General features: G+C 41.0%; 2 protein-coding genes across 3 annotated transcripts; both read left to right on the top strand.

Annotated features, from left to right (window-relative positions):
- The first annotated feature begins 497 nt into the window (after positions 1-497).
- LOC109142981 (von Willebrand factor A domain-containing protein 7) lies at positions 498-27,174 on the top strand. The gene is made up of 16 exons (XM_027273645.1): positions 498-539; positions 799-996; positions 1,098-1,364; positions 1,454-1,547; positions 20,789-20,923; positions 21,962-22,148; positions 22,243-22,418; positions 22,542-22,654; positions 22,762-22,878; positions 23,500-23,688; positions 23,773-23,905; positions 24,056-24,205; positions 24,483-24,575; positions 24,658-24,911; positions 24,991-25,284; positions 25,450-27,174. The coding sequence occupies exons 2-16, from the start codon at positions 814-816 to the stop codon at positions 25,846-25,848; spliced, it is 2,784 nt and encodes a 927-aa protein (XP_027129446.1). The 5' UTR covers positions 498-539; positions 799-813; the 3' UTR covers positions 25,849-27,174.
- LOC109142988 (cell wall protein RTB1-like) lies at positions 5,662-9,112 on the top strand. Of its 2 annotated transcripts, XM_027273647.1 has the most exons (5): positions 5,662-5,752; positions 6,842-6,934; positions 7,027-7,304; positions 7,426-7,719; positions 7,864-9,112. In XM_027273647.1, exons 1-5 carry the CDS (start codon positions 5,716-5,718, stop codon positions 8,404-8,406), a joined length of 1,245 nt encoding a protein of 414 aa, XP_027129448.1. In that variant the 5' UTR covers positions 5,662-5,715; the 3' UTR covers positions 8,407-9,112. The 2 variants fall into 2 exon arrangements, with proteins under 2 accessions (XP_027129448.1, XP_027129447.1); XM_027273646.1 differs by lacking the exon at positions 5,662-5,752 and having other exon boundaries at positions 6,605-6,934.
- Positions 27,175-27,485: the final 311 nt, after the last annotated feature.

The following is a 27,485-nucleotide window of genomic DNA, read 5'->3' as shown; positions in this document are numbered from 1 at the left end:
CTTACCTGACCGCCTCGCCTCTCCAGACAGACTGACTCCAGCGGGGCGTTCAAGGCGTCACGTAGACTGGCGCCTAATCAACACTCTGTAGAGTTACATTTTTCACTTACAATATTTTTCAATTTAACACTGACTTTTAACTCCACTCTTAGAGTGGATTTACTCTGCATATAGTTGTAAATACTCCATTTAGGTTAAAAAAGGTTGACTCTGACATTTTGACACTCCGTTTTTTACTGTGTACATAAGTACAGTCAGTTTATCCTTGTCCAAAAGATAAACCAGCAACTCTTTCTTCTATGAATCACTCTCACTATGAGTCACCAATGAAAGTTGGCACACCATACATCTCATGACAACAACTACTTTAAATAAAGGTGCAGCGCATCAAGTCATTTGATGTGATACCAAAAAAAATACCCTGATGATAAGCAACAGGTCCAACAGGTCAGGCATGGTGGTGCCTCCACCCCTGACATGAAGCAATATAAATGAAGTTGTCACAGAAATTCATCGACAGGACGACTTCCAGACCTAAGGTACAGTACAGTGATACCGGATAATTACTCGTAATACAGAGAAGACATAAAATCATTTTTTGTTGCTTTGTATAAATCAGTCTCTGTTTTACTATTTTAATTCTTGTTTTAAAGGAAGAAGAGCTGCGGTATCTGTAACTACAAAATTAATGTGTGTCAATGTGAAATAATAAGTTACTGAACTGATACTATTTGAGTAATGAGTAATGTTGTGTTTGCCTCACACTGTGTTTTTGAATCTTTGCACACTTTTTATTAGACAGGTTGTGCAGTGATGTCTGGAGGGTTGGCTGTGCTGTGTCTGCTGCTCCTGCAGACGGGAGCTTTCGGGTTTCAGATAATATTTGGTGGAGGATCGCTGAAACATCAGGACATCACTGAGAGAGCCATCTTGAATGCCACCGTGCAGGCTTGCCGCGCTCTGGCCTTGGCTGAGGGCACAGACTTCACCTTTCCTGTAAGGATTTGATTATTTTCAATGCCTGGATCTGATATTGAATTTGACACTGCAATATTAACTCTGTATGTGTGTGTGTGTGTGTGTGTGTGTGTGTGTAGCCTCTGAATGTCGAGTCTGTTGCTGTTGCCTGTGAAGCATCAAAATCATTCAAGAGCTTCCAAAAAGCAATCAAAGTAATCCAAAAAAAGAACTGGCGAGTGGATATTCGTTTCTTGCTCAGCTCACGCCGTCACTTTGACGACGAGGACTTTATAGAGGGAAGGAAAATCATCACAGAAGGACTCTCAGCTGTGAAGGCCAGCAACAAGCGAGAGAACTTTGAGGCAGCGAGAGAAAAACTGGGAGAAATCTTACACACTTTACAGGTAATTCTTATTACTTCTTTGGTTTCCATTACAGCTGTCAGGAATAGTTTCTTCACATGTTGCAATTAACTCCAAATCCTGTCTTGCAGGATTTCTACAGTCATAGCAACTGGGTAGAAATGGAAAACATCTTCCCAAATTCCAATCTGATCAGATCAGACACCAGCATTGGTAACATAGCAGGTAACAAGTTCATGTAACGTTAGGGTGTGTGCACTGCGTTGCCAAAACAGAAGAAACAGACATAAGGAAAATGTGATTAGAGGTATCAAAGCTAACAGAACAGAAATGTCTTTCCCACAGCTAAAAGCCGAGCAACCTGTCGCAACTGTGATGGAGACAACTGCAGGAAGAACATTCTGGAGGACATCCTGCAGGAAAAGATACTGACCTCAGGATATTTCAGTCTTCTGCCTTTGTTCGCTACCAAACCAGAAGGTAAATGTCCAACCTAAATTACAGTATTTCATTTACAGGACAAAACATTTATAAAATGTCAATTTGTGCAGGAAAATGCAGCCATGGAGGTACATTGGATCAAACAAGTGGGATTAAGCCTAAAGGTGGGATCAACAAAGACAAGCTCACCTCCGAACATGGACATCTCCACGTGAAAGCAGCAAATCTGGCGATAGCTGCAACCAGTGAGCTCCTCGAGGACATTCGAGGGGCTGCTGGTGACAGACCGTTCCTACAGTATGAGACCCATTCTGCATGTTTTAGTTCTGTACTGTAAAGAGGCAAAGACAAAGTGTTTAAACACTTTGTTTTGTTTTTTTTTCTGTCTCCGTCCATCCACAGGATGTTGGGAATCTCCAGAGGATCCAACAAAGCTCTTTGTTTTGTGATTGACACGACAGGAAGCATGAGTGATGACATTGCAGCAGTGAAGACCGTCACTTCCTCTATAATCAACAGTAGAGTGGGAACAGAAGATGAGCCTTCAGTTTACATTCTCGTACCTTTCAATGATCCAGGTAGGATCTTAGTGTCAGACATAATACCAGTGAAGTAAAGAGATGTGTGTGTTATCCGGCTTATGAATTTGCTCTTTAGTTGCTTGCCTGCTAAACTGAAACTCCATGAAATAAACCAGCAGAATTTTCAAGTAACATGTCAGTAATATAATAAAAAAAACTGTATCTTTAAATGCTTTAATAAAACAATTCTTTCTTCTGTCTCTGACATCAGATTTTGGACCTCTGACAAGGACTACAGACCCAAATGTCTTCAAGAATGCTATAAATGCACTAACAGCCACCGGTGGAGGAGATTTTCCAGAAATGAGTCTTTCAGGGCTTCAGGTGTTGTGACATCTTCTTCAAAATCTGCCTCTGCAAAACCTGATAACATACAGAAAGTGAAGTAGTAAAGAACAAAGTGGAGTATCATTGCTGTTCTCTCTCGCTCTCTTGCTCGTGTAGCTGGCTTTAACCGGTTCTCCCCCAAACTCTGAGATCTTTGTTTTCACGGACGCAGATGCTAAAGACGCACACCTGAGAGGCACAGTGATCGCACTCATAGAGCGGACACAGTCAGTCGTGAGTAGCTTCTCTTATTGTCACGGTAAAAAACTTAAAATATGGTGTAGAAAATCTCAGCATAATAATCGTTTTTAAAGTCATAGAAAAAAAATAGTAATACGAATCAACAGACTCTGAGTGAGGCTGCACAGCAGTGCTTTGAGCTAAATGGTAATGTGTTGAGAAGAAGGTAATATTAACATGCATGCATAAAATGTCAAAATGATCACGTAGACACTGTTACTTTACACATTTTGATTTGGTTAGTTTAAGCCCTGATGAGTCTTTAGACTTTAAAACCTCAAAGTCTCATTCACCTGCATTCTTTCCAGGTGAACTTCATGTTGACTGGCATACTAGGGTCTCGTCGCCGAAGACAGAGTCATGACAACCAAGGACAGCAACAGCTCACTCGGATGGCAGCATCAGGTGCACAGCTGTACAGTGACCTGGCTGCATCTTCAGGCGGTCAGGCTATCAAAGTCTCAAAGAGTCAGCTCTTAGAGGCCGTCACCATCATTACAGAGTCCTCCAGCTCCTCTCTGGTAATAACACAAGGCACTCTTGGGCAATGACTTTTCTAAGTAAAGTTCAGTTGTGACACCACTTTCTTTCACCCTCCTAGGTGCCCCTTCTGCAGGCAGCCAGGGGTCCGGGAAAGAATGAAAATTTCACGTTCACAGTTGACGAGTCAGTAGGAAAGCTCACAATTTACATCACTGGAACATCTGTCAGCTTTACTCTCATCAGCCCCTCAGGTGATTCTTTGCAGATTATATGTGTAAATGACATATTCTGGTTGTAGTGGGGGGCAATCATGGTCAGATTTCATGCAGCATTTCATTTTTATAATATATTATTTATGGCCTGCCAGGATTGTCAGATTTGGCTTTTTTGGTTGACATAATGAAGCATTTGAACCTCTATGGTCATAACTGCTGCTGTTATGTACCTGTAGATGTGACACAAAATGTAAACATATATAAATATTAGGGCTGTCAATCGATTAAAAAAAATTAACTAATTAATCGCAAAAAATTCTGTAATTAATCGTGATTAATCGCGATTAATCTATCAATAAATGTATCAATAAATTAAATGCATTTTTCTGAGACTGAAGCTTATAATGAATATTTATTTATGTAAAATGATCAAATTAATGTAGAATAAACTCAGATAAAGTATATTTAAATTCATTCATGTTATTGGCTTAAGGTGCACATATGCACAGTGCTAATAGAAAAAAGCCAGAATGAGGAAATATACTGAGGAGTGCCACACTCCTGTAGTGTAGACTTATACGGGTTTTGCTTTGACGGTGATATGGTTAAAGTCGTGTTACTTCTGTGAAATTTAAATACGGCCTTTGCAAACTGTGGCAAATGCCTTGTTTTTGTCCAACGAGCCGTCGGCCAACTTTTTAAATGAAATGTTCCCCCTAAAAGTCCGTCCTTATCCATCTTTACAACCACAGACTCTCCTTTAGTTAGGATAGATCATAGACATATAGCACAGACTCTCCTTTGTTAGGATGATCATAGACATAATGCACAGACTCTCCTTTAGTGGGATAGATCATAGACATATATGCACAGACTCCTCCTTTAGTTAGGATAGATCATAGACAATATACACAGACTCTCCTTTAGTTAGGATAGATCATAGACATATAGCACATACTCTCCTTTAGTTAGGATAGATCATAACAATATATACATAGACTCCTCCTTAGTTAGGATAGATCATAGACATATACACAGACTCTCCTTTAGTTAGGATAGTATTCATAGGACCTCATGCACAGACTCTCCTTTAGGTTAGGATAGATCATAGACTATCTATACAATCGACTTCCTTTAGTTAGGATAGATCATAGACAATATTCTACACGCCTCACTGAGCAGGTTGGTCCGTTGCTGCGATACGTTAACTAGTCCGCCATATTGGATGGGCAGATCTGCCCGTAAACTAAACAAGCAGGGCCAGTTTTAGCTATGGGCAATGTGGGCGACCGCCCAGGCGAGCAGTCTCCGTGAGGGCTTTAAGTTAATGCCTCTTATCACCCATTCACACACACATAATATATCTGGAAACAAAGCTCTACTTTGCCACATCCAAAATGGCGGCCGCCACCGGAAGTAAACAAAACCGCGTTAATTTTTTTTTAACCGTTAATTCTTTAAAATTAATCGACAAAATAACGCGTTAATTTTGACAGCAATAAAAATATACTTTCTGAATGGTTTGTTAAAGACATAGCAAGAGTGATATGTTTTAAACTTAAATGTTAACAGACTTTGTATTACTCAAATAAGGTCATGTTTAAAATGAACATGAGGTTAAGCGTGTATATTCAACTTTCATGCAAGTTTAACGTACTCCATAGAATTTATTACTTGTTATGTGATTGTTCACACCTGATTGGCTTAGATTTAGTGACATGGTCATTTAAAAAATGATATGGTGACAGTTGACAACAAAATTGTTACAGAACAGTGCATTTGTATGGAACTTTTATTGTTTTTCATTTAAAATGTTAGATTTGCCCGATATCTTCACATGTGTCAAATCTCGGCCCTCTTTAAAAAAACGTTTGGACACCTGTTCTAGATAAATCGGTGTCATTGTTTTTAAAAAAATGCATGACATGTTGTTTGACTTTTCATTTTTAACCATTTGTGTTTTTGTTTCTTTCCATTGCGTCGCTCTTTTTAGGTGAATCTCAGCAAAGCACCAACACGACGGGATCCACTGATCACTCATCCCGGTCCGTGGGAAACTTAAGGACTCTGCTACTAAAAACACAAGTGGGATTGTGGGAAATCAAGATGGTGTCAGCAGTGCCTTACACTCTGAAGGTCGTCGGTGAGTATCAACTCTGTGATTTACCACAAGACGAATGCTGAACCTTGTTATGTATCGATCCCTTAGGCCACGTAGATGTGGTTTGGTGACTTTTGAGTTGCACCTATGGAGGAGGTGACTCAGAGTTTTTTAACGCATTGAATGCCCATTTAAATATTACAACATGCTCTTTCTAAACACAATCTGTATGGGGACATCAAAAGGCCAACTCACCACGCGAACGCGGAACGGAAGCGAACGGAAGCGAACTGTGTACCGCGCGGTAGCCGTCACACAATAGAATCCAGTCTACGGCAAGGAGAGCACTCACACCGGGCCGCGGAATCAGTACGCGTTGGACAGAAGCGCTCTCCGCGCCACGGCGCGAGCTTTCCGCAGGGTTTCTATTTCTCCGCGAGGCCGCGGCTTGAACCTCAGTTAAATTTTGAACAGCAGCACTGCGCAACCCAGACAGGAAATCGACCCCGAATCAACGTAATAAACTTCCGCCCCCTTTCAAAATAAAACACAATACTCAGTTCATGTAGCTTTTTACAACTTCACATCAACGTTACGTCACGACCCGTGACACCAGGTGATCAAAGATCGATCAAAGGGTCTCAACGAGAGACTAATTGTTGAAGTGGAACAACACACAATCCTTTATGACACAACAGATGCTTTTTATAATCTCCTCCACGTCGGAGAAGCAAAGTCAGCTGTTTGTTGTTGTTGTTTTCTTTATACACTGTTTATCGCGGGGTCTCGGGTATGTCCAGGATTCTCGCGTGATCTCGTGATCTCGCGTGAATACGGCCGGCTCGCTCCGCTGCCGTTCCGCGGCTGATCCGCGTCTGGTGTGAGTTGGCGCCGGGCAAAGTACCGTTCTGCTTCCGTTCCGCTTCCGTTCCGCGTTCGGTGTGAGTCCCGTGTCAGATGGACTGGAATTTTGTGTCTGCTGTTTTGTGTTGGCCTGTGCTTAGTTTTGTAATTTTAGTCTTAACAAACTGTGACAAATGTGATTCAAAATAACAGTAAAAGTGATGAATAATTACTTGTTACATGTTAATGCTATATCCTGCATGTGGCCTGTAACTGTTTTATTTGCAGGAGAGAGCAGCATTGACTTCCTGTTTGACTTTCTGGAGGTATCGCAGAGCCTGCTCGGAGGATTTGATGTCGTAGACAATCGTCCCAGAGCTGGTAAAAGAAACAGAATTATGCCATATGCTGTGTGTTTGATTGTGTTTGATTTACTTCAGCACCGTTTCAGTGGACCTTCTCTGTGTCTGAAGGTGTCAATGGTAGTCTGACGGTAACGCTAACTGGGACTAACTCTGCCACGGTGACAGAAGTGATTCTGGTTAAGTCATCAGGGTCAGGACAAGTTAATGGCAGTGTGAAGGCGCAAGGTGGAGGAGACTTTTTGGCTCACTTTGACGTGATACCATCAGAGGACTTTGTGGTGGTTGTGAAGGGGCGAAACATCAATAGCTCCACCAGAGCGCTCCCAGTGATCTTCCAGAGACAGTCACCCACCAGCATCAGAGCATCTACTCTGAGTGTTACTGCTGTAAGTCAAATGAATCCATCTGAAAAAATCCATCTGATATGACATTTTTACGCTTGCTCAGCCACAGACTTTTAATTATATGACTGATGCTGACAGTTGTCCACTTTCCTTCCATTTTTAGGACAATTCAAATAACGTCTTAGTACCGGGCATACCACTTTCAGTTCCCTTTACCGTGACGACCAATGGAACCGGAGGAGACTTCCGTATCCAGGCTACCAATGACCAAGGTTTTACTTCAAATTTCCCATCCACCTTATCCCTGGTATCTGGAGGCAGTGCTAACGGCACAGTGAACCTCACAGCCCCTCCTAACACTGTGTCTGGTACTGAGGTCACCCTGACTGTTGAGGCTCAGGCTCCAGGAGGCACGGACACCAACTATGTTGTTCTGCGTTTTACTGTCCTTACAACGGTAACTCTTCAGACAAGGAAGAAAATCATGTTTGAATAAATGTTAAAGTAGTGAATGATCATTCCATCTCATTTAATCCCTTCATCCTCGTGTTTATTGGTCAAATCTCTGATGTAAAAAACAACTTTATTTTTCTCCCCACAGGTGACTGATTTCACTCGGCCGGTGTGTGAGCTTGTCAGCCTGCAGTCTAACTGCTCTGAAAACTGCAGCTTATCCATGTGGGAGCTTTCTGTTCAGGTTACAGATGGAGCTGAAGGTACGGGTATCGACCGCATTACCCTCAAACAGGGCAATGGCACCGTGAGCACCAGCCTGGCCACCAGCAACAGCACCATGAACACCAGCCTGGCCGCCGGCAACATGAACATAACACTGGTGTCCTACAACGCGTCTTGCTGTTCACCTGATGTGGATCTGCTGGTTGTGGATCGGGTGGGAAACGTAGGCTCCTGTTTCTACAGCATTCGGAGAACAGCCACCAACAACAGCTCACAAGTCAATACAACCAGCAGCCCACAAACTACACCTGAAACTCCAACTCCAACAGCTGAAACTCCAGCTTCAACAGCTGAAACTCCAACTCCAGCACCTGCTGTGTCTTCATCTACCAAAACGGTTCAGTCGCTTCTTTTTTGCTTTAGCCTCATGATCGTAGGGCTCAACTCAGCATTTAAATGGGGATAAATTGAGTATTCACTTACATGACAGTGTGGGGAAGAGTTACATTTTAAAACTTTGGCTTTCAGATTTGGAAAATCATCGAAATACTCAGCTGCCAGTTTATTAGAGGACAGAGGCAGAAGATAGGTGAAACTAATGCAGCCCTGCAAAAAATCCTGTGCATTAGTTGTTAAGTGCTCATTTTGTATGATCAACTTGAACCCCAGCAAATGAAGATGCTAGAAATGGGGAATGTTTTTGTTTCATGGTGTAAAACTGACAAACAGGTCCTCTGAAGACACACCAAAAAGTCCAAGAAAGGGGTGCCGTTGAATTGTCTGATGCATAATCTCTGAGTAGACCAGAATGCTGGACCTGACCAGAGGTGGTGAAGACTGGCAGGGGCTTGCTTGCATCTGGTGTACAGTCTTAAATAGAATGAGGCCATGGCTTGCACAAATGGACAAAGAATGAATATAAATGGGTGAACCTAATAAGCTAGCAATAGAGTGAATGTAGGACTGTGTGATTAATATTACTTTAAAATATATTTTTTTAATTAAGCTATTGCAATATTAACTACTGTACATTAACCACATGCACTGCTTAATGTTACTATAAAGACTTAAAGGAGCTGTGAATGTGATTATTAAGATATTGTAGGTGATCATGTCAATTAATTAATGACACAGATTTCTTTTTTGTATTTGATTGTCTAACATTAAATATTCACCTGATGCTTTCTTCTTACACTGATTATTAAAAAACACTGTGGTCATTTTGGGAGAAAGGTGTGTGACAACAGAAGAGGGAAAGAAAGGTGACATCCCAAAACAGGTGATTATTCCTACTATATAATTAAAGAATAATTATATCATGTGAATAATACATAATAATCCATAATTATTGAAGAAAAGCACATATAGAAAAACTCCATGAACACTAGTTCACACACAAACTGTTTCATTGCTTCATGTGCTGGGAAATGAAGTTAGTGTGAAAGTGCCAAAAACTGCAATTCTGCTTCAATCAGTTGTATTGTATAAGTCTTCCAGAAAAGATGCAGGATTCATCAAAGTTGGCTGTATATGAGCTTTATTATCTTCACAGACAAATAAGCCAGAGTCTCCTGTGAAAATACTGATAAGTCTGTCCCCAAACGTCCATCTCCTTTTATGCCCTTAAATGTTATACACCCATGGCATAAAATCAGCCCATTTTTCATCTTCTATCTATAATATAATGGTGCAACTCTCAGGTGCCTCTGTGAAACTCCTCCTTAATGGCATCTAAATTCTTCAGGCTGTATCACCCTGTCATTTTGTCATGCCTGTTTTGTAACGTCAGTTTCTCACACTGTTCGACCTGCGCCACTCCCGCACAGTCACACCTTGTGCCTGTCTTTCAGCATGATTCACAGGCTGCAGGCCTCACTACACTACTACCCTCACTATACCTGATGGCTTGTTTAGGTCCGCTGATGATCCATGTCTTTGTTGACATTTAGATTAGGTGGAAGAAGTGGAGGAAGCAGGACAGCCAACGTATTTTGAGCTTCAAAACAGGGTTTCAGAAACTTATGGGTGATGTCATTTATGAGGTCCATTTTTCATACTGTCATTGGTTAGAGTAGATCAAAGTTGGCCCAACGTGAGGTTAGATTTGGCTCACCACATGTTTATAATGAAAGTAAATAAATAAATAACTGCTTATCCTCATCAAGCTCACAGGGGTCTGCAGCCTATCCCACCTGAGCTGGAGTCTATCCCAGGGCAAGATGTGAGGGACACCCTAGACAAGTCACCAGTTCACCACAGGGCACATAGAGTCAAACAACCATTCACACTCACATTCACATTCACACCTATGGCCAATTTAGAGTCACCAGTTGACCTGTTAAGGTTTATGTGTTTGGACTGTGGGAGGAAGTCAGAGTACCTGAAGAGAACCCACGCAAACACGGGAGAACATGCAAACTCCACACAGAAAGGCTCCAGCCGAGGCTCAAACCAGGACCCTTCTTGCTGTTAGGTGACGGCACTAACTGTGCCACATAAATAAATAAAATAACAGTTTTAATGCTATTTTCAATTTTGTGAAGTAAAAATATCCCTTAAATATGTAGGCTCTCTAATTATTCATTAGTTTTCTTTGCCTGAGCATAGCGGGCCGAGGGAACCTACTGTGCAGGAAGTCAGTCACTCAAGAGAACTTTGGATCTAAATGACATTTTGCTTTTTGCAATACATAAATTATGATTTATTTTTTAAACTGTGGCCTCAGATTTTGCTCTCCAAGGGGGAAAAAAGGTCTGGGCACCCCTGAGTTAGATAAGCCACCTACAAACAGTTTGGTGACCCATGTACAGTGTCAAATAACAAAAGATACACATGTCAGACAGCAGACAATGTGAAACACTAAACCCCACAACAGTAGTAACATTAACACAATAAACTAACAGATTTTACAAGATGACATTATTTTAAATTTGGAGCCCACATAGACTCTAAACTTAAAGAAAGAATGGAGTTAACATGGGGGGCAGTGGTGTAACATGAGCCAGGCGGTAAGTTGACCCACATGCCGTTTCTAGGCAACTGTGCATTTGTTGACATGTAACCATAAATCGGGAAGCTCCCAGCCTATCCATCTATCTATCTATCTATCTATCTGTGATGGAGAGAAGCACATGGAAGAAGAGATAAGTACGTGTTTATACAAAAAACTTTATTTTTTTTCTGCATACCAGACGTGTCTAACGTGTATGTTACTGTTATGCAGGTCTAAAAATGTGCATTATAGGCCTAAATGTTGGTGATTTTTATGAATAAATTAGCTTAGGGTGATACTGAATTTCTAAGTTAAGCAGGTTTTACCATATATTTTATTGTAGTGACTGAATTTTGCGTGCAGGTGATACCACAATCGTTTCAATTTACTTTCTCATACTCTGTTTCCTGATATGACATTTGCAGAGAAAAATGGATTAGGCTTCAGGTTCATGTTTGTCAATTTTTCTTTTTGTCCTTATCGTGACCAGTCTAAGGCACAAGCCTGATAATAGTCAAGCAGTATAATCAGCATCTTGATATGCCACACCCATAGACCTGTCATAGAGATGTGTTGTTGGCTTCATTCAGCAGCTTTTCTGGCAGCATCACAGCATCTCTTCCTTACCTCTGGCACCGTGAGTCACTTGGTTAAGGAGACCCTCTGAAACTTTCTCAATAAAATCACGATTAGCTTGATTGCTCCTCAATGCTGAAATCTGGCATGATAACAGAATTGTATGTGACAATTCTCAGGCCACATAAAAGATAAGCATCAGATCCCCTCCCCCATGAAAATATAGAATTATGTATGTGAAATTGTCCTGTGTTTTTATCCTCACTCCTATTGTTCAGACAGCACCAGGTTAATATCTTCATTAAGGAGATGAAGTGTCTTTGTAGTTATCAGTAAATATTCAGTTAACATGTGTGACCACAGCCTCTCTCACATAAGAAATGGGAAAAATATGATAAATGTACATTAAAATAGTTCAGATAAGAACTCTCTCTCTTGTTTCTGGACTGACTTTCTACTTTAATAACTAGTTTCTTTGTTTTCTGGACACAGTGACGCTGCAGGATTCACAGTCTGTTCTTCTTCATTTAGAAAGAAGGTATAAGATTTGATGTGAAATCATTTGTCCATCTCTATTGTGTGTATATCATAGTGTAAATCATCACTGCTGCTGTTTTTGTTGCAGTCTGTGAAGGAAGTGTGTACAGTGTGATTATTTTAGTATCTCTAATATAACAACTTTCATTTCCTCCCATGCCCAGCTGAATATCTCTGTTCATGGTTGATGACAGTCGATATCTTACACTACTGAAATGTTGAAGAGTCAGGTAAGTTGCATTGTGAAGCTAAACAAAGAAAGCAACGTTCTCTGTACTTCCTGTTATATTTGACTTCTCTACAGTTAAAGCTGTCACTGTTGTGCCTTCATGATCAGGAGAGCTAACACTGAACAGTGTTCTTGTCTGCTTCCTTAACTTTAAAGCAACAGTCTAATTTCCAGCTGTACTGCACTTGTCTGTCCTATCTGCTTTGATAAGTGTCTCTGTGTTTGTTTCTTTTACTGTCAGCTTTCTGTTTTTCAGTTTTGTGGTCTAAAGAATGAATGTAGGCTGTCATCCAGAACCTCTGCCAGCAGTTTTGTGTATGTCATTCCTACACAGGAAATGCAGAGTGCACTTACATAACAGACAGCAGCAGATAGTTTACTGAGGCATTTTAAAGGTTTGACCATCCCTCTGTCTGGGATTCAGTGTGCAGACTATTTTTTATATGTTCAAAATATATCCAGTAACATTACATAACACATAACACTTTTACATTTAGTCATTTAGCAGACACTTTTATCCAGCGATTACAAAAAAGGGAACATTCACATTAAAATTAACATGCATATAAATGTTTCCGGAATCATACCAACAGGTAGAACAAGTCCTGCATGTCCACGTCTTATCCATGAGGCAAGGCAAGGCAGCTGTTGACACAATAAAGATAACGTGTACAAGACAGCGTCAAGACCTAAGGTATGATACTCTTTGAAATCATAATTATAAGTATTAATGAAGATAGATAGACAGGTAGACTAGTAATAGACTAATAGTGGCTTTTAAACCTTTAAGAAGAGATGAATGACGTCAAGCTTTAATCTGATATTTAAATGTGATTTAAACAGGACACTTAACTATAATCAGTTATTGTCAGCATACGAAGAGAAGACTGAGTGAGAGTTCTATGATTGCTGTGTTATCACTTATTATATGTGTTATATTAAATAGGCCGCAGCTCCCGTCATGTTTTTTAAACTTTCGTTGATGGGTCGGTTCGTTAATTTTGTCTGTTTTTCCTGATCAGTCACAACCTGTTCATAAGAGTTGCGACAATGTCTGGACTTACTTTTGTTACCTTACGTGTTTTTCTGTTATTTTTCCTGCCCTTTGTATTTGGGAACTTTTCACCGGCAGTAGTGGGAGCAGTGTAAAGCATTGTAAAGCCCTCTGAGGCAAATGTACTTTGTGACTTTGGGCTATACAAATAAAATTGATTTGATTTGATTTGATTGTGTACACCCGCGAGCAGCTGATTGCGCTGTGTAAACCTGTGCTGCTGCCGGGACACAGGCCTGTGGTCCCGCGGGAGTTACGGAGGAGACGCCGGGGTTGCAGGTCTGGAGCCAAACGGAGGGAAAAAAGGAGAAGACACAAACCAGCAGTCCCGGCGATCATAACGGGAAACGTGAGGTCTCTGGGGAATAAAACGGACGAACTGGCAGCGCTAGTAAAAAACCAGAGGGAATACCGTGAGTGCAGCATCTTTTGCTTCAGTGAGACATGGCTGGACTCGTACATCCCGGACAGCAGCGTTGAGGTTCCAGGCTACAGTCTGATACGGGGAGATAGAGACTTTCCAAAAGTCAGAAGAAGAAGGGCGGCGGACTTGCACTGTATGTGGGTGAGAGGTGGTGCAACCCCGGACATGTGAAGGTGAAGGAACGTCTCTGTACCCCGGACATTGAACTGCTGGCTGTGGGAATGCGCCCGTATTATCTACCGAATGGGGTGCCGTTTGTAAAGCGTCTCGCTCTGAAAATAACAGCAACATTTTGTCACATTTAGCTAAAAACTGTTAAAAAAACTGGTTTGATTTTGAGAGTCACTTTTTTGCACCTTTAGAACAATATTGTGAACTTAAGATATTTTAATATTTATCCAAATGTTAAATGTTAAATCTAAATGCTAAATCTAAATCTAAATGTTAATATAAATCTAAATGTAATAATCTAAATCTAAATGTTGAAGCTAAATGTAAATATATTTAATGTTAATATAAATCTAAATGTTGAAGCTAAATGTTAAATATATCTAAATGTTAAATTTAAATCTAAATCTAAATGTTGAACTAAATGTTTCGGGTGGAAACTAAATATTTAGCTAAAATGCAAATTTAAATGCCGGTAACCGGAGTGCCCAAATAAAAGCTCGAGGAGGTCAGAGCGTGTTTATAGTGGCAAATAACGAATAAAACCCTCTTATCCGGGGAAATGGACTCTTGGACATGGATTATCGTGATAATAACTAACTAACACTTTGATTGATCTGTCATTTTCGCGTGTAGGATCGTTACACCCGCCCGCCTTCACCCCGGTAACTCTACTGTCGGACATACCTCTGCAACATGTCAATAAATGAGTCAAGTCAAAGTGAGCCCCCTTGGGCTGGCTATAGTGGGTCCAGGTCATAGGTCCCACACCCTTCTAAAAATGACACTAAAAAATCAAAGTACTCTTCAAATAAAGTTTCTCCAAACGTGTTTGTTCATCTAGGTGTTATTATCACGTAATCCAGTCCAGAGTCCATTTCCCCGGTAAGATGGGTTTTTATCGTATTGCCACTATAAACACGCTCTGACCTCCCGAGCTTTATTTGGCACTTCCGGTTACCGGCATTTGAATTTGCATTTTAGCTAAATATTTAGTTTCACCCGAAACATTTAGCTTCAACATTTAGATTTATTTTATGTAACATTTAGATTATATTTAACATTTAGCTTCAACATTTAATTTATATATATTAACATTTAGCTTCAACATTTATACTTATATTAATTTAACATATATTTAATTACCATTTAGATTTATATTTAACATTTAGATTTAACATTTAGATTTGATTTATATTTAACATTTAGATTTAGCATTTAGATTTCATTTAACATTGGATTTAAATATTTAAAATATCTCTAAGTTCACAATATTGTTCTAAATGTGCAAAAAAGTGTCTCTCAAAAATTCAAACCAGTTTTTTAAACATTGTTTTTAGCTAATGTGACAAAATGTTGCGTTATTTTCAGAGCGAGACGCTTTACAAACGGCACCCCATACCGGGGAGTTCACTATGGGGTGCCGTTTGTAAAGCGTCTTGCTCTGAAAATAACAGCAACATTTTGTCACATTTAGCTAAAAAACAATGTTTAAAAAACTGGTTTGAATTTTTGAGAGTCACTTTTTTGCACATTTAGAAACAATTTGTGAACTTAGAGATATTTTAAATATTTAAATCCAAATGTTAAATGTAAAACTAAATGCTATCTAAATCTAAATGTTAAATATAAATTAAATGTTAATCATAAAATATAAATCTAAATGTTAAATTAAATGTTAAATATAATATTATAATGTTAAATATAAATCTAAATCTAATGTTGAAGCTAAATGTTAAATATTATCTAATGTTAATCTAAATCTAAATCTAAATGTTGAAGCTAAATGTTTCGGGTGAAACTAAATATTTAGCTAAAATGCAAATTCAAATGCCAGTAACCGGAAGTGCCCAATAAAGCTCGAGGAGGTCAGAGCGTGTTTTAGTGGCAAATAACGAATAAAACCCATCTTATCCGCGGGAAATGACTCTTGGACATTGATTATCGTGATAATAACTACCTAGATGAACAACACGTTTGGATAAACTTTATTTGAAGAGTACTTGAGTTTTTAGTGTCATTTTTTGAAGGGTGCGGGACTTTGACCTGTGCCACTATAGCCGACAACAGGGGGCTCACTTTGACTGATCTGTCATTTTTGACATGTTTGCAGAGGTATGTCCGACAGTAGGTTTACCGGGGTGAAGGCGGGCGGGTGTAGACGATCCTACACGCGAGAAATGACAGATCAGTCAAAGTGTTAGTTAGTTATTATCACGATAATCCCTGTCCAAGAGTCTATTTCCCCGGATAAGATGGGTTTTATTCGTTATTTGCCACTAAACACGCTCTGACTCCTCGAGCTTTTATTTTGGCACTTCCGGTTACGGCATTTGAATTTGCATTTTAGCTAATATTTGTTTCACCCGAAAACATTTAGCTTAACATTTGATTTAGATTTAGATTTAACATAGATATATATTTAACATTTAGATATATTTTACATTTTGCTTCAACATTTAGATTTAGATTTATATTTAACATTAGATATATATTAACATTTAGCTTCAACATTTATATTTATATTTATATTTAACATTTAGATTTAGATTTAGCATTTAGATTTTACATTTACATTTGGATTTAAATATTTAAAATATCTCTAAGTTCACCAAATATTGTTCTAAATGTGCAAAAAAGTGACTCTCAAAATTCAAACCAGTTTTTTAAACATTTTTTTTAGCTAAATGTGACAAATGTTGCTGTATTTTCAGAGCGAGAAGCTTTACAAACGGCACCCCATAGTTCACGTCCACCATTGTTGTCGCTGTTTACCATCCCCCGTCAGCTGATCAGCGCAGCCTGTGAAGTCATCAGCTGCACCACCGCTAAACTACAGACTGAACACCCGGATGCATTCATGGTTATTACAGGAGATTTTAATCATGCCTCACTGAACAATACTTTAAATAACTTTCACCAGTATATTGACTGCCCCACCAGAGACAATAAAAGCTGGATCTTCTCTATGCCAACGCCAGTGATGCATATGACGTCACAGCCCCCCCTTCGGCAGATCAGAACCACAACCTGGTCATGATGACTCCCAGGTATGTCCCTCTGGAGAGAAGACAACCTAAACACACCAGGGGCCTCATGTACGAATACTTGCGTGGATTTCCTACTAAAACTTGGCGTACGCCAGAACCCGGAAACTGTCCTACGCACAAAAATATTCAGATGTATCAAAGTGTGCGTACGCATGGATCCAAGCACGTTTCTTTTGTACATCCCAATCAACGTGGAATTGAGCGCACGTGCAACTCCTCCCTGTCCACGCCCTCATTTATATATGCAATCTATTTAAATAGGCCCTGGACCTGAGATTCACCTCTTTGTCCGATCAGATACGCGATGACAAGGAAGAAAATGATTTTACAGAGTCGAACTGGATATTCTAGTGAATGAAGTGGAGATTCTGTTTGGTACCCTGTCAACAGGGATAATATGACCAAAAAAAAAGACGTGAGTGGGAGCGCGATCCGAGCAGCGCACACACAGGTGTGGACAGGTGTGGCGCCGTGGCTGACATTTTACGCCCGCTTTTACTGACAAGAATCTGAACCAGGGAGACAATCAGGGGCTTGTTAGAAAGCTCTGCAGCTCTAATTTCACCAGCAGAAAATAAAGAAAACCAAAAACATGATATTTGAATGCGCACATGCCCAAATATGCATTGGCACACTGGCACGGCTTCTGGTAAGTAAGAGTTTTTCGTTTAATTGTTTCGTACGCAATCCAGCGTTACATACGGGACAATTAAACGAATAGAAGCCACCCATCGTAAATCCTTGCGTTCCTTAAATCGCTCACGTTTGCAAGGTCCTCTAACGTTAACGCTGCCATTGTTAATATTATTTTCTTCATCACATTACGCATGCTTTTATATCCACTCATATAATTGCAAACACGTGGGTGTGTTAATTGTTCATAAGTGTGTCTCTGATGTGCACATCACTCTGATGACTACTTGTTTTCACATTATTAACAGTTTCTCAGCGTCACCTCTAAGTGTCGCCAAAGGAACAATAGCTGTAGAAACGTGCGTACGACAGCTATGAAATTGGCGTGGGCACGCACATTTCTACGATTGTTTCACGTTTGATACATTTGAACGTGAGCGTGGGAAAGGACGTACGCCACTTTTTTGTGCGTACGCAAGCTTTGTACATGAGGCCCCAGGACAGTGAGGAAGTGGACACATGAGGCCACAGAAGCACTGCAGGACTGCTTTGAGTCGACAGACTGGGATGTACTCTGTGAGCCACATGGGGAGGACATTGATGACATGACTGACTCCAGTCCCCAAGAAGCCGAGGCCATCCGAACCAGTGGACTACAGACCAATCGCCCTCACATCTCATGTGATGAAAGTCCTGGAGAGACTGGTCCTAGCCCAGCTGAGGCCACAGGTGAGGACGTTTCTGGACCCCCTGCAGTTTGCCTATCAGCCCCATTTAGGAGTCGATGACGCCGTCATTTACCTGCTGCAACGAGCCCATATGCATCTGGATGGTGGGGGAGGCACAGTGAGGATCACATTCTTTGATTTCTCCAGTGCTTTCAACACCATTCAGCCTCTGCTACTGGGTGAGAAGCTGCGGGTGATGGGTGTTGACGACGCAGTGATCTCCTGGATTACTGACTACTTAACAGGCCGGCCACAGTTTGTCCGTCTGGGCAGTGGGCTGTCTGATGTGGTGGTCAGTGATACAGGAGCTCCACAGGGGACTGTGCTTTCTCCTTTCCTCTTCACCTTATACACCACCGACTTTAAGTACAACTCTGAGTCATGTCACCTGCAGAAGTTCTCTGATGACTCAGCTGTTGTCGGGTGTATAGGAGATGGAGAGGAGGGGGAGTACAGGACACTGATAGACAGATTTGTAGAGTGGTCCGAACAGAACCACCTGAGGCTGAACAGCAACAAGACCAGAGAGATGGTGATCGACTTCAGGAGGAAGAAGACGCCTTCACAGCCACTAAGGATCAGAGGGGAGGTGGTGGAGGAGGTGGAGGACTACAAATACTTCGGAGTGGTGATCGACAACAGACTGGACTGGAAATCTAACACCAAGGCTGTGTACAAGATGGGGATGAGCAGACTCTACTTCCTGAGGAAGCTGAGATCCTTCAACGTGTGCAGCAAGATGTTGGAGATCTTCTACCAGTCTGTTGTTGCCAGTGCAATCTTCTTTGCTGTTGTTTGTTGGGGCAGCAGCATCAGAGCCAGCGACACCAACAGACTTGAAAAGATCATCAAGAAGGCTGGCTCTGTTCTTGGACTGAGACTGGAGTCTCTCGAGACTGTGGTGGAGAGGAGGACGCTGAATAAACTGTTATCCATCATGGACAATGAGCAGCACCCTCTCCACCACACAGTGGACAGACAGCGGAGCAGCTTCTCCCACAGGCTGCTACAGCTCCGCTGTCGAAGGGACAGATACAGGAAATCTTTCCTGCCACATTCCATCACACTGTACAACAAAAACTAAAGCATAATCTACAGTCACATCACATTTCTCCCTACTTTGTACATATCAACACTGCCAACTTGCTGTATATACATCTGTACAATATATTTTATTTTATCGTATTTACTATTGCTTTTTGATATTTTATTATGTATAGTTTGCTTTATAGTATATTTTTATTTTTTGTTGTCACTTGTCACTTTGTGTAATGCTGCTGCTGCACTATAATTACCCAGCTTGGGATAAATAAAGTATATCTATCTATCTATCTATCTATCTATCTATCTATCTATCTATTTTAGAGTTTGAGGCCTACAGCACTGCTCTTATAGAGTTATAGAGTCATATCTATCATTAACATGGCCTTCTGACTTACTAAAGGATCATTAACTGTAACTGAGTGCACTGGATGAATTGCCTGGATTTGATTTATGAATATGAAAAATGAACATAACTGATTTTCTACATGGTCCCTGATGTCGTAGATGATGGTGATGAAGAGTTAAACAAACATGTGTCTGTTTTCCTCAGGCTATTTAACAGGTCGAGGGGAGATGCTGCCAACACTGGGTTTGTTCTGTCTCCTGCTCCTCAACACTGGAGCTCAGGGGTTTGGGATTTTGCCTGGAAAGTCTTTGAATCACCTGGAAATTACTGAAAGTGCAATTTTAAATACCACTGTGCAGGTGTGCCGTGCTCTGGCTCAGGCTGAGGGGACAGACTTCATTACTCCTGTAAGAATAAAATTATGAAGTAAAGATTAAATTAAATTCTGACCTCTCTTTTAGTAATGGTGTGTGTGTGTGTGTGTGTGTGTGTGTGTGTGTAGGCACAGCCTTTCACTGCAGATGCTGTTGCTGTGGCCTGCGGCGCACCAAAATCATCCAAGAATTTCTGCCAAGCCATCATTTTCATCACACTGAGGAATATACGAGTGGACATCCGTCATGCCCTCAATGCGAGCTTCCACTTTGATGAAGAAATGTTTATTGAAGGAAGGAGAATCATCACAGAGGGAATACTGGCTGTCAAAGCAAGCAACAAGGAAGAAAACTTTAAGACAGCGAGGCAGAAACTTGCAGAGATCTTTCATCCTTTACAGGTTTTGTTCATTATTTTTGAAAGTTTTGCTAACAGTCTTTTTAAAAATTCAAAGAAACCTACAGGATAATTTACCCCCATCTTCTTTTCAACTTGAAGGACTTCTACAGTCATAGCAACTGGGTGGAGCTGGGAAGCAAACTCCCAAACTCCAATCTGATCAGATCAGACACCAGCATTGGTAACATAGCAGGTAAAGAGATAAACAGCACATAGGTATGAGGAACTAAGCTTTGGGTGTGATTGTAGAGAAGAAGGAAACATCATTAAAATGTTGATTTACACTTCCACAGATGAAAGCAGGGCGACGTGTCGCAACTGTGATGGAGACAACTGCACCAACAACATCTTGGAGGACATCATAGAGCAGAAGATCCTAACCTCCGGATACTTTGGTGTTGTGCCTTTTTTCTCTACCAAACCAAAAGGTTAGTGAAATATTTAAGCACTAATGCCACAGCATTATACTTATACTCAGCACTGTAACTGGTAGTCAGTCATTAATGTAACAAACTTGAATCAATAACGAAGAAGGCTCACATAAACATTTAGACATGTTCTTAAGATTTTAACTTTGTGGTTGTTGGATTTCCTTTTAACAGGAGTTACAGTAGCTGACACACTGTGATACTTCTGTTATGCTAAATAATGCAAAGATGTTGTAAAATGACCTAAACTATTATCTGACAGCTTTTTGTACTGAACTGGTGCCTAATGCTAGCTGGGATCAGCTACCATTGAAATGTATGAATGGATGCTGCTTTGCTCAAAGACATTTCCATTGCCAAACTGACTTTTAAAGGTACAGAACAGTGACAGCAATGCCATTACCAGTACCATGGGAAGTAGGGGTGCTGGTGGCGCTGCTGCACCCCAAAAATGTATTTACCCCAAAATAAATGCATGAAATAAAGTGGAAAAAAAAAGAAAATGCTAAAAGTTCACCATGTTACACGGACTCTGTGACACATTGTTTGTTCTGGTTCCATTATGTATGTGTATGTAACGCATAAAAATACAAAGGAGGGCGCCTATAATTCCCTCTATTGTTGTGTAAGTTAAGATTTTTGCAGGCTTATTAATGTGGCCGAGGCACTGGGTTCATTGTTATTACAAACTTACGACCAATCAGCTCTAAAGAACTGAGAACTGATCTCATGTCTCATTGTGTGTTATGTTTCGTGATTTTCTCTTTATTTCCAATAATGAGACTCATATCATTGCATATACTACACGTAGGCTACATATGCTTCACTTGTATCATTGTGTATTTTCTGGGTGACTTCATGAATAAATAACACAGTTGACTATGTGTCACCCCTGCATGTAACAATATTGCCATGCTGCAGGAGTCAAGCCACACTGGTATATTTTTTTTATCTGAGAATATGTTCCTGCGGCTATGGCCATCACTGTAGATTAAAAAGATGTGTATTTATCATCTTTCTGTCATATTTGTTGCAAAGGAAAATGCAGTCATGGAGGAGTGTTTGATCAAACAAGTACCATCGAACCTAAAGGCGGGATCAACAAGGACACTTTCGAGTCTAGCCATGGACATCTCCACGTGAAAGCAGCAAATCTGGCGATAGCTGCAACCAGTGAGCTACTGGAGGACATTCGAGGGGCTGCTGGTGACAGACCGTTCCTACAGTATGAGACCCATTCTGCATGTTTTTTGTACTGAAAGGTAGAGGTAGTTTGAAGAATTTTCATCTTTGTGTTATCCGTCTCCGTCCATCCACAGGATGTTGGGAATCTCCAAAGGATCCAGTAAAGCTCTTTGTTTTGTGATTGACACCACAAAAAGCATGAGTGATGACATTGAAGTGGTGAAGACCGTCACTTCCTCTATAATCAACAGTGAAGTGGGAACAGAAGATGAGCCCTCACTTTACATTCTCGTACCTTTCGATGATCCAAGTACGATGCTACAAAATTTCCTTGTGAAAAGATGCTTGTTCTGTCCATTTTTTTTTATTGTGTTCTGTTGTAAAAACAAGGATCATTTAGAAGTTATTTCTCCTGTCTCCACCTGAACCTCAGATTTTGGACCACTGATAAGGACTACAGACCCAAATGTCTTCAAGAATGCTATAAATGCACTATCACCATCTGGAGGAGGAGATGATGCGGAACTTAGTCTCTCAGGGCTTCAGGTGCTGTGATGTCTGGCTTTTACTACGTCAAAATCTGCCCCCGAAAATCCTGTTGATATGCAGACACTTAACTATCATTGCTACTCCACACTCTCTTGCTCGTGTAGCTGGCTTTAACTAGTGCGCCTTCAAACTCTGAGATCTTCCTCTTCACGGACGCACCTGCTAAAGACAAACACCTGAAAAGCACAGTGATCGCACTCATAGAGCGGACACAGTCAGTGGTGAGTATGTGTATGTAGTAAACATTGTGCACTGTTGGTTTGACCTGCCTATAGTTTGTGCACAAAGTTCAGCCTATTGTTCAGATAAGAAATTACTCCTAAATAAGAAATCTATAGAAAAAGTCATGAAGTCATGCAGTGTTAAAGAGTGTGACAGCTGTTGAATGAAGGACCTGTGGTAGATCTCCTTCTTACATGGTGGGAGTAGCAGTCTGTTACTGAAGGAGCTGTTTAAGACCTCCACAGTCTCATGCAGGAGGTGAGAGGAGTTGTTCATGATGGATATCACATCATGAACATGAACATGCTCCTCTCCCCCACTTCCTCTGTGGAGTCTAGGGGGCAGTCAAGGACAGAGCTGGACCCCTTGACCAGTTTAAAAGACTCCTGAAGACCTCCAGCTCTTCAGAGAGGACCTCCTCTCTAACACTACCAACAACTGGAAATGATAAATCTACAGCTGTTACTGTACCTTGATTGTTCCCCTTGTTTGTCACTTTGGAGAAAAGCATCAGCTAAATTACTAAATGTAAATGTAACAGAGAAAATATTCATTAGTTGCAGAATTAATAGATTTTTCTTTGCACTTTTTGCACATAAATTGTTACTTTCATTGCCCAGGTGAACGTCATGATTAGTGGCTCAACAGTGGAAAATCGTAGGAGACGGCGTGAAGTCAGGATAACAGCATCAGATGCACAGCTGTACAGAGACCTAGCTCAGGCTTCAGGAGGTCAGGCCATCGAAGTCACAAAAAATGAGCTCCCTGTAGCCATCAGCATCGTAACAGAGTCCTCCAGCTCCTCTCTGGTAATAGCACGGACATCTCACTACTAGTTAGTTTAGTCAATTCAAACATTTCAGCTGTGTCATCTGTTAAACGTGATCTCCCAGGTGACCCTCCTGCAGGCAGCCAGGAGCCCGGGAAAGGCAGATAATTTCAAGTTTTTTGTCGATCAAACCGTAACAAACCTCAGAGTTTACATCACCGGGCGCTCCGTCAGCTTCACCCTCATCAGCCCCACAGGTAACACGGCCTTTGTAAATGAAATCTTCATGAACACTACAGATAAGGCGCTTAATCTTATTTAAGCACCAGCATGTCATTATGGTCATTTGGAGTCATTGCAGGTCAGATACAGTTTCCAGTCTGTTTATTACTGGCTTTTATTTGAAGGTGAATCTCAGCAGAGCACCATCACATCAGGATCACTGATCACTGCGTCCCAGTCAGTGGGAAACTTTATTACTCTGCAGATAAAAACCCAACATGGACTGTGGGAAATGAAAATGGAGTCAACTAATCCCTACACTCTGAAGGTCATAGGTAAGAACTATGAATGTTTGCTTTTGAGCCATGTTGGTCTAATGTTAGCTAAAATAAGATGATGAACATGGTAAACAGATACTGTGAGGCCTTACAGAACTGAACCCTGTGGACTCTCAGTCTTGTTTCATCACTCATCCTGAAAGCTATACAAATGGATTTTGTGTTTCCTGACTATATTCTGAAGTCAACAAGGGCCACTATGTAGGAAGGAGCAGGATGCAAACAATGTGTGGCTACTTCAATCAGCATGTTTTCATTTTCTTTTCATTTCCAGGTCAGAGTCCTATTGACTTCCTGTTTGACTTTGTGGAGGTCTCGCAGGGCCTGTTCAATGGATTTGATGCTCTTGACTCTCGTCCCAGGGCTGGTAAAGGAATCTGTTAAGATGTGAATTTGTTGATGTAACATAACATCGAGTCAGACATGATTGATTTTTTTTTACTTTGAAGGTGTCAACGGGAGCTTGTTGGTGTCTTTAACGGGGAGTGATTCGGCTACAGTGACCGAGGTCGCTCTGGTTGAATCATCGGGGTCCGCTGAGATTAAAGGAGTTGTGGAGGCACAGGGGAGTAGGAACTTCTTAGTTCATATCGACAGGATACCATCAGTGGAGTTTGTGGTCCGGGTGAAGGGGCAGAATGGCGGTGTATTCTTCCAAAGGCAGTCATGCACCAACTTCAGATCCTCCAATCTGACTATTACTGTGAGTTTCTATCCCAGATCATCACAATCTAAAAGTTTTTTCACTACAAACACTTACTTTTGCCTGATTATCTCTTTAGGCTGATTCAAATGGCATCTTGGTACCAGGAACGCCATTTCCTGTGCCTTTCTCTGTGATGACCAATGGAATAGGGGGAAACTTCACCATCCGAGCCACCAACAGCCAACGTTTTGACTCAACATCTCCAACCAGTTTATTTCTGGAAGCTGGAAACAGTACTAATGGCACTGTGACCCTCTCAGCACCTCTTAACACCCGTTCGGGTACTGACGTCACCCTGACTATTGAGGCTGAGGCTCCGGGAGGCAAAGATACAAACTATGTTGTGCTGCGTTTCTCAATTGTGAACACGGTAATACTCCTGTAATTGTAAGTTTTCCTGGAAAGAGCATGTCATGTCAGGTTATGCTAGCAAACAATTGAGCATGAACCAAATCTAGTTCTTCAGAAAGCTGTTGTGAAATCAAAATGACTTTATCTTTAATTTACTGATGTAATACTAGTTTTCCTCTCATAGGTGACTGATTTCACTAACCCAGCATGCCAGCTCCTCAGCCTGCAGTCCAACTGCTCTGAAAACTGCAGCTTATCCACATGGGAGCTTTCTGCCCTGGTGACAGATGGAGCTGAAGGGACGGGTGTCGCCCGTGTTAGTCTCAAACAGGGCAACGGGACCATGAACACCAGCCTGGTTACAGGCAACGAGAACATAACGTTAGTATCCTACAGCGCGTCTTGCTGTTCACCTGATATGGAGCTGTTGGTTGTGGATCAGGTGGGTAATGTAGGCACCTGTTTCTACACTATCAGGGAACCTCCACCATCTGCTTTGTCTGTTTCCACCAAAGCCACACAGTCTTTCTTTCTTTGCATAAGCATAGTCATGTTAGGGCTCCATGTACTGACAAAACAGTGACTCTGTCAAAGTTGCAAATGGTTAAAGCTGCATTATTACTATTATTAATTGCGTCATTAATCTATATGTTGACACTGAATTTACTTTGTAATATGTATGTGTACTGTGCCAAATATTGCATGCAGTGAGGCATCATCCTGCAGGGAATTGTGACGCATTTATGACGAAACGGTTCCAAACTCTTTTTAGCGTGTAGGACCTAAAGGTCGATGCTTTGCTTTGTCTCCATGTTAAGGCACCTTTTAATACACTGCAGCACCTTAGTGGGCACTTTATCATGTTTTTGTGCACAATAGATGGCACTTTATCTACCACAGGGTCACCCAAGAAGGCATTCCATACCCTTTCACACAGACCCTTGCCACAAAACAGATAAAGAAAGTATAAACTGGGCTTAAAGAGGTAATTGTTTGCTTATTTATTATCCATTTTAAAAGGGTTTAAAAAGGTTATGTTGTATGCTTTGTGTATGTTGTATGCCTGTTTTGAATTGTATCTGTCCCTTAGTGGCCAAAACCCATTAATGCAGCTTTAAATCTCAAACAGATTTTTTTGCTACGTGCTGGTTGCTTAGCTATTATGAGGCTTATTGCTGCTGTTAGCGTGTATTCAGACAGGAACAGGGAAACAGGCAGGGTGAGGGGAGCTCAGGTGGGTTGCTAATGACTATACCTGCTGAATGTAACCGCTGTGAAACAATCAGAAAATAATAATACTAACTTTTTATTTTGCTGATTAATAACAGCTTTATCGAGGCCGGCGCTCACTCTCTGTTGTTGTTACTCTGTTTCTCTACCAAAGCGCTCTCTCTCTCTCTCTCTCTCTCTCTCTCTCTCTCTCTCTCTCTCTCTCTAATCATCGGACAGAGTTTATCAGAGTTTAGTCTGGGAATCCACCTGGATAGTCTCCGCTTCAGAGACATTTCAGGCTGTCTGTGGAGGTTTGACCGATCTGAGAGTCTAAATGGCTTGCGGGATGTGACATGGGGCTCCGGTTTGCCAAAAGTTGAATCAGGCTCAATTTCTCACCCAGACGCCGGCAACGTTTTTTGCGGCAACCCCTGCGTTGCAGACTGCCGGTGCAGAAACACACGACCCCTACTGAAATGAATGAAAAGACCTCCGTTTCTGCTGCGGTGCCTCTTCCTGTCTGAATGCTCACGTATACAGGTCTTTTGTCCTGTGAAAGATAGAGCCTGATGCCTTTTATGCTCTGCTTCCTGTTTAGTGAATGTATTTCTGTTTGTGAGCTACTGTGTGGCTTCACACACGTGAAGCATCATTTTGTCATTTTAATAAACTCTGAAATGTTTCAACAAGAGATGAAGACATTTTTAAAAAACACTGTTTTTATTGTTGTCATCATGTGTCTAATGTATAATCCTTTACAGAACACAAAACGTTTTGCTTTTCACATTTTGCTACAAGTTTAACATTTTTTCTCCAGTTTCCTTCATCACTATTTACATTTTGAAAAGTTTGCAGAGAGACTTATTTAAATAAAACCGTGATGGTCTGATAGGGGCAAATTGTTGAGATGTGGTGTGTATCTTTGATGGCAATGCGTGTGTTTAATGGTGCAAGTATGTTCATAGTTTGCAGAGTTTGAAGATGCAGTGTCTGCCAAAACAAAATATT

This window comes from Larimichthys crocea, chromosome XXII (genome assembly GCF_000972845.2).
Source record: "Larimichthys crocea isolate SSNF chromosome XXII, L_crocea_2.0, whole genome shotgun sequence".
NCBI classification, from domain to species: Eukaryota; Metazoa; Chordata; class Actinopteri; family Sciaenidae; genus Larimichthys; species Larimichthys crocea.
Note: the sequence above shows the minus strand (reverse complement) of the source record. Positions and strands in the feature narration are given on the sequence as shown.